The following is a 7,963-nucleotide window of genomic DNA, read 5'->3' on the forward strand; positions in this document are numbered from 1 at the left end:
CAAAACAAAAAAAAAACAATGAGGACAACATGGCAATATAAACTAACACTGGTGACACATTGGAACATGACAACATTGAGGACAACATGAGTGAACATGAGCCAGAGACAACATTGGGGACAACATGGGGACCAACGATGGGGACAACAAGGGGACAGACATGAGGTTAGCATTCTTACCAAAGAATAGAAAACATATGTTGTTGTGGTGTTTCTAGCGTTTGCTCAGCTCCAACGGATGTTTGTGAGGAGGATTGGGAATTCACAGCAAAAAAAATGGACTTAGAATCTGTGATTTTTTATTTTGTTAATGTTCAAAAAAAAAGTGACAAATGTTGTATTAAGCGACAATACATTTTGTTCTCTTGGTACACCGATAAATAAAACTGTTTAAAATTATATATAAAAAAACTTTTTTAAAGTTTCATTAATGAATGAAAGTGTCGTTCGGAGAGTTTAACAACACACACCGTTACACACACACGTTACACACACACACGTACACACACACGTTACACACACACGTTACACACACACGTTACACACCACTTACACACAGTACAAACACACACGTTACACACACTCGTGTCAACACACACGTTACACAACCCACCATCGTTACACCACACACGGTCCACACACACGTTTACCACACCGTTACACACACGTTACACACACAGTTTCGTTACGTTACACACCCTCGTTACCACACACACGCTTACACACACGTCTCGTTACACACACACGTTACACACACACGTTACACCACACTTACACACCCTCGTTACCACACACCCGTACACCACACACGTTACACACACTCGCTACACACCCCGTCCACACACACTTACACCCCTCGTACACACACACGTTACACACACACGTTACACACACACTCGTTCACACACACTCGTTACACACAACACGTTTACACACACTTACACAACAACCCTCGTTACACACCTCGTACACACACTCTGCACACAACTGTCTACACACGCTCGTTACACACACACGTACCACCCTTTACACACACTCGTTCACACACACGTTACACCACACGTTAACACCCTCGTACACACCACTTTACACAACCCGTTACAACCCTCGTTCACACACTCGGTCCTTTGGGTGGATTTTGAATTTTGGGATTTCAGAGGAGAGATAATTCACTGGTGTTAGATTTTTTTATTTGTTTAATTCAAACTATCCACACACATCAACTAGAGTTCAGTTTTGGTTTCAAAGTTACGTCACATCAAATAAAGCATAAATGTTTCAAGTAGTATATATAAATACATATGTATATATTATATGTATATATATATGATAATATAATTATATTTATAAAATTTGTATCTATAAACAATGGTATGTTATATACTGTTTATTTCACGATAATTTGCTACGAATTAAAACAATATTTATTTTTTATAAATAAAAAATTAAACATGTATATATGAGTGTTATAATTTTACTTAATAAATTATAACAAAAATACATTACTAATACATTTTTACAACATACAAAATATGCTCAACAATAATAAAAAAATCAATAAATATCATTTTATTTCATCACGTTTGTTGTCTAACTCTTTATATTTTTACAACACAGACTTTGTTGTGCCCCGCTAGTAATGAAAAAAGCCCAAAACTAATTTTGCACGTTTAAGTTTTTGTGATATCTTCTTTTCTGAAGGAAAAACGTATTTAAAAAATCACTTTTTTCCAAGTGTTTTAGTATCATTTTTTTCAAGGTTTTCTGCATAATTTTTCCAAGTGTTTTTGTATATTTTTTCCAATGTTTTGTATATTGTTCAAGTTTTTTGCATATTTTTCCAAGTGTTTTGTATATTTTTTTCCAAGTGTTTTGTATAATTTTTCCCGTGTTTTTGTGTATTTTTTCCTTCCAAGTGTTTTGTATATTTTTTCCAAGTGTTTTGTGTATTTTTCCCAAGTGTTTTGCATATTTTTTCCAAGTTGTTTGTCCCTTTTTGTGGATGAAAAACGTATTTAAAGTATAACTGAGTGCAGATGTGTTTCAGTTTTTCCTTTTTTAACTTCAGTGAATGCATCTTTTCCAAAAGTCACTCAGCGATCTTTGCCAAAATAAAACGTGCATGTAATTAAAAAAATTATAACTGAATAAAAAGGCTTCTTTAGTTATGAATTTAGATAATTATCAAAAAATAAGAAGAGAAAGTTCTCTTTCATCTCTTCATCCCTCCTGTCCAATAAATGGTCAGTTCGTTACTTTCAATGTTGAAGCATTTGTTAAAGAAAAGGGACGAAAAGGTTCAACAATGTGGGAAGAAAAGATCTTAAAATGTCTCTAAAGTCAAATAAAAATCGGAACAAAGTGTCGAAAAAGAACAAGTTTTGATTTACAATAAATCAATTTTAAAAAAGAACAAAATAAAAAGACAAAACTGCTTTTTCAACAATTCTTTGTCCATTTTTAGTCACTTTTCCATGTTTTTTAGTCACTATTTTCCAAGTTTTTTGATAAAAACATTTTTTTTTTTGGGAGCATTGTTTCCTTTTTTCTGTTTTAATTGACTTTAACTAACAACCCGTTTGGAGAGATTTTGATTAAAAGCTTAAAATTATTTTTTTCGCAGTCGATATTTTTTTTCACACTCTGACAAATCAAAGCGCAGCTCTAAATTCCACCTCAGAGTTGTTTTATTTACTTTATTTTATATTTAACCTTAGATCAAATTAAACCCTCCTGCAGCTCCCGTTGTCTTCCAGTCATATTTTTAAAGGTTTTTACATCCGAAATTTGGGATTCTTTCATCTTAGTTGTCCAAAAAATGACCTCCTTGCAAGTTAAAGTAAGGATCAGTCTTTTAAAAAAGAAAAAGGAGTGAATGCTCCTAAAAAGCCCATAAGCCTCTAAATCCTCGTCATTTAAGGTGGAATTGTAAAGATGTGCTCGGATTTATCAGAGTTTTAACAATATAAAGCTAAAATATAAAATATAATATTAAGGAGACTGTTCCCAAAACGTGCACATTGCAGGAGGCCAAGAAGGTTTTATCTTATCAAAAGTCAAATTTTAAAGATATGCTTTGATTTGTTAGAGTTTGAAGAAGAAAAAAATTCAGACTTTAAAAAATAATTTTAAGCTTTTAATCAAAATATCTTCAAACGGGTTGTTAGTTAAAGTCATTTAAAAAAGAAAAATGCTCCTAAAAAGCCCATAAACCGCTAAATCCTCGTCATTTAAGGTGGAATTGTAAAGATGTGCTCGGATTTATCAGAGTTTTAACAGTAAAAAGCTAAAATATAAAATATAATATTAAGGAGACTGTTCCCAAACGTCACATTGCAGGAGGCCAAGAAGGTTTGATTTTATCAAAAGTTAAATTTTAAGGTGGAAATGTAAAGATGTGCTTTGATTTGTCAAAATAATTTCAAGCTTTTAATCAAAATATCTCCGAACGGGGTTGTTAGTTAAAGTCATTTAAAAAAGAAAAATGCGCCTCTAAATCCTCATCATTTAAGGTGGAATGTTTGTAATGTGTTTTTCCCACTCGGACAAATCGAAGCACATCTCCACGTTCCACCTTAAAAGTGTTTTATTTAATTGTTTTTATTTAACGTTTGATAAATTAAAACCTCCTGCAGCTCCCGTTGTTGTTTGATAAAAGTTTTTACATCAAAATTGGGATTCTTTCATCCTAATTTTCCCAAAATAACTTCCTTGTAAATTAAATTAAGGATCAGTTGACAACTTTGTTGAATTTTGCGTTTTTTTACCCACAAAAGAAACGGGTTAAAAGGTTAACTGAACTTTGACAAAAAAACAGCATATTGATATAATTCATAATTCTTAATTCATAACTAAATAATATAAATGAGGTTTCTTGACCATGAATTCAAAATAAATAAAATATGTATAATACATAAGTAGAAATAGTAAAACTAGTGTTAATACATCGGAGTGAATGTACTCACGGTAAAAAGGTATAAAAAGCGCTTTTTGTTTTTTATTTTAACAATTTTACACTTTGGAAGTTTTTAAAATCACCTTAACGTAAAAATATGAATTAAATAAATATATAAATTTGAATTGAACATGGTGTCTTTATACGTACTTTTTTTTTTTTAACTTCCACCTCATAACACGACGTCTTTAAATTCATCTTTTATTATAATTTCTTCATATTTACATAAAGAAATGTGTAAAATATATATATTTTTGTTTTTAAACTCAGGGTTAATCAGAGCACATCCAAACAAATGAAATAAAACGTCCCGGGCCTCGTGCATCTTTTTTAATTTAATGATTCAAGAGGGTTTTTTGGGGGGAGGTGGGGTGGGGGGGGGTGTTCCAGCATCGGGACTTACCGGCTCCCGTTTCCGTTTCAGATCCCGGTTTTCATACTTCTTGATCTCGGCCTTGAAGCCCTCGGCCTCCCCGGAGTCCTTGTCCAGGACGTCCATCAGGTAGGCGATGTAGCTGGTCGCGAGGCGCAGCGTCTTGATCTTGGACAGCTTGGTGTCCGCGGGCACGTTGGGGATGCACTCGCGCAGCTCCGCGAACGCCGTGTTGATGCTCTCCGTGCGCCGGCGCTCCTTCTTCGGACCCGACGTCCTCCGCTTCCCCGCGCCGGCCTGGAGCGCCTCGAGCCGGGCGTCGTGCGCAGCCCCGGGGGGCGCGCCCCCGTGCTCCGCGGCCGCGTACTGCGCCTGCAGCTGGAAGTCCGAGGGCGGCGGCGGGTGCGGGTGCGGGTGCGGCGGGTGCGGGTCGCCGTGGTTCAGCACCCAGCTCTGGAAGTACGGCGCGTCCTGGTGACACCGCTGCACGAACGGGAAGGGCTCGTGCATCAGGTGGTGGTGGGGGTGCGGGTGGTGGTGCTGGTAGCCCCCGATCAGGTTCATGTTGATCCGGATCGCAGCCGCTGTTGTTGTTGTTGTTGTTGTTGTTGTTGATGTTGTTTTATCGCGCGCGCTGCTGCCCCGAAACGTAAAAAACTCCGCTGGGTTTCGCGAACAATTCAAATGTGAACAATTGTGTAACTCCACGAGCTCATATTCGGTCACCCCCCCCCCCCCCCCCCTCAACCGGGTCTTTAAGAACTACACTTCTCCATGGATGCACTGTCTCATTTACTCATACCATGGATTCATTCATCTTTTTTCTAAAAAAATCATCATTTTAAAAACCGATCACGTACGGTATAGTTCCCCGCTGCCCGTCCCCCCCCCCACCCCCCCAGCCCCTCCAAAAACCGGACTCTGTTGGGGGATCCACAGCTCACAGAACTCCCTCAACACTTAAATGCGTATTCCCTAAATGCACAAAGGAGCCAAAATGAGACAAAACCCGGATTTCCACATTCTGAAAGCGACTTTCTTCAGAAATGACGTGAAATAGAAAAAGTTGATAAATCCAGGAAGAAGACCGGCTCCGCTCGCGTGCGTGCCCGACAAATGTGACCCCTGTGGAGGTGTGCGGCCTCCAGGTTTAAATGGTCTGGATGTGCGCGTGGGAACGAGGCAGCCAATAGGGGAACGCCTCCAGACTGGGAGGAGAGTCTCTGCCGTGACATGCGCAATGGTGCTGCGCTGGAACAAGTACAAGTACTCAGATCTGGTAAAAAAAAGTACTAATACAACACTCAGATCCGGTAAAAAAGTACTACTACAACACTCAGATTTGGTAAAAAAGTACTAATACAACACTCAGATCTGGTAAAAAAAAGTACTAATACAACACTCAGATCTGGTAAAAAAAAGTACTAATACTACACTCAGATCTGGTAAAAAAGTACTACTAATACTACACTCAGATCTGGTAAAAAAAAGTACTATAGTTATAACACTCAATCCGTGTAAAAAATATTAATACTACACTCAATTTGGTAAAAAAAAGTACTAACACAACACTCATTCTGGTAAAAAAGTACTAATACAAAAACTCAGATCCGAAAAAAAAAGTAGTAATACTACACTCGATCTGTAAAAAAAGTACTATACTACACTCAGATTTGGTAAAAAAAAGTACTAGGCTAATACAACACTCAGATCCAGTTTAAAAAAGTACTGACTACATACACAATACAATGTATATACTGTAATATATATAATATTATTATATATATATATATATATATATAATTATATATATATAATATTATATATATACTGTTATAAGGGAGTTCACTGTGACGTCAGTCCTCTGTACATGCTCTGTGATCTCATCTCTCTCACACACACACACACACACACACACACACACACACACACACACACACACACACACACACACACACACACACACACCACACACCACACACCAGTCTCTCTCTTTCTCTCTCACCACACACCCACACCCATTTGTTGCTGTGTACCTTATATATACACATAAATATTTATACATCTACATATATATATTATATATATATAGAGAGATGATATATATATATATATATAGATGTATAATAGGCCTATACAGTATGTGTAATACATATGTGTATGTCTACATGTTTCTTTAGTTTTGCAAAATCCACAAAGCCCATGCATGCGCACTTGTTATATATATATATATACTATATATAATATGTAGTATATAGTTACTTTAGTCTACCGCTATGTTCATCTGCCAGCTTTAGTTACTAGTTACTTTAGTTACTGGTTACTTTAGTTACTAGTTACTTTAGTTACTAGTTACTTTAGTTACTGGTTACTTTAGTTACTCCACTACAGTCTTCGTTACTTTCATACCTTAACTACTTCCTCCTGATGATACTTGTAGTCTTTTACTGAAGTACTGTGTTCAATGTGCGACTTTGACTTGTAACAGAGTACTTTTACATTGTGGTATTAGTACTTTTACTGCAGTAATACAGGATCTGAATACTTCTCCCCCCGCTGAACGGAGCGTGTATTAATACCTCATCTAGAGCCGTGATCCCATTACGTCACGTCACGTCACGTGACCCTGCCGCCCGTTAGAAGCCATCTAGGGCCGCGTCGCTCTTATCTAAACACGCCCGTGAATCAGGAGGTGTCACGCGGGAACGCGGATTCCATTAAAGCTCTCGCGCTCGGTGTTTACAGCGCGCGGCAGCCTGCAGCAGCGTCATCACTCAGCAGTCTCCACGTTACACACAACACGGTTCATAACAATACCCCGGAAACCGGGAAGAGAGAACACGCACACGCACATACGGACACACACACGCACACACACACCATACACACACCATACACACACACACACACACACACACACACGAACACACGCATATACACACACATACACTCAACCACACAGACCACGCACACCACCACACACCACACACACACAGGCAAACACACACACATACATGTACATACATACATATATATATATATAGCCTATATATATGTATATATATATATATATATATATATATTCTATATAGTATATATGTATGTATGTGTATTATCATATTCCTGCTGCTGTGGCCCCAGGAACCCGTAAAGTAACTTTTTGTTCGTTAAGTCCCGTTTGCAGCTTTAATTATATTATTTTACATGAGTTTTTTCTATTTCGTGGCTTTTTAATCTGAACGGAAGACGTAAATCAAGGTCACACACACACACACACACACACACCACACACACACACACAAGCACGCGCACACCACACCACACCACACCTCACCACACTCACCACCACACCACCCACCACACATCACGCACACTCACACAGTTCTTTGATTTTAACTTAAAGGAGAATTCTGTCGAATAAATGAATAATTCTCAATTATTTGTTTTACAGTTTACAACTAATGAGATTTCATTATCTCAATAATAATAATAATAAATAATAAATAAACAGCAAAGAAGAGATAGAGAGAGTCGAGAGGAGAGAGAGAGAGATGAGGGGGGAGAGAGAGAGGAGAGAAAAGAGAGGGGGGAGAGAGAGAGAGGGGGGAGAGAGAGAGCTAGAGAGGGGGGGGAGAG

The 7,963-nt window shown here is 37.8% G+C and overlaps 1 protein-coding gene across 1 annotated transcript; it reads right to left on the minus strand.

Annotated features, from left to right (window-relative positions):
- Nucleotides 1-42: 42 nt before the first annotated feature.
- LOC116700843 (heart- and neural crest derivatives-expressed protein 1) lies at nucleotides 43-4,987 on the minus strand. The gene is made up of 2 exons (XM_032534310.1): nucleotides 4,346-4,987; nucleotides 43-48 (listed from the first exon to the last, which is right to left on the minus strand). The coding sequence occupies exons 1-2, from the start codon at nucleotides 4,889-4,891 to the stop codon at nucleotides 43-45; spliced, it is 552 nt and encodes a 183-aa protein (XP_032390201.1). The 5' UTR covers nucleotides 4,892-4,987.
- Nucleotides 4,988-7,963: the final 2,976 nt, after the last annotated feature.

The sequence above is a fragment of the Etheostoma spectabile genome, chromosome 13 (genome assembly GCF_008692095.1).
Source record: "Etheostoma spectabile isolate EspeVRDwgs_2016 chromosome 13, UIUC_Espe_1.0, whole genome shotgun sequence".
NCBI classification, from domain to species: domain Eukaryota; kingdom Metazoa; phylum Chordata; class Actinopteri; order Perciformes; family Percidae; genus Etheostoma; species Etheostoma spectabile.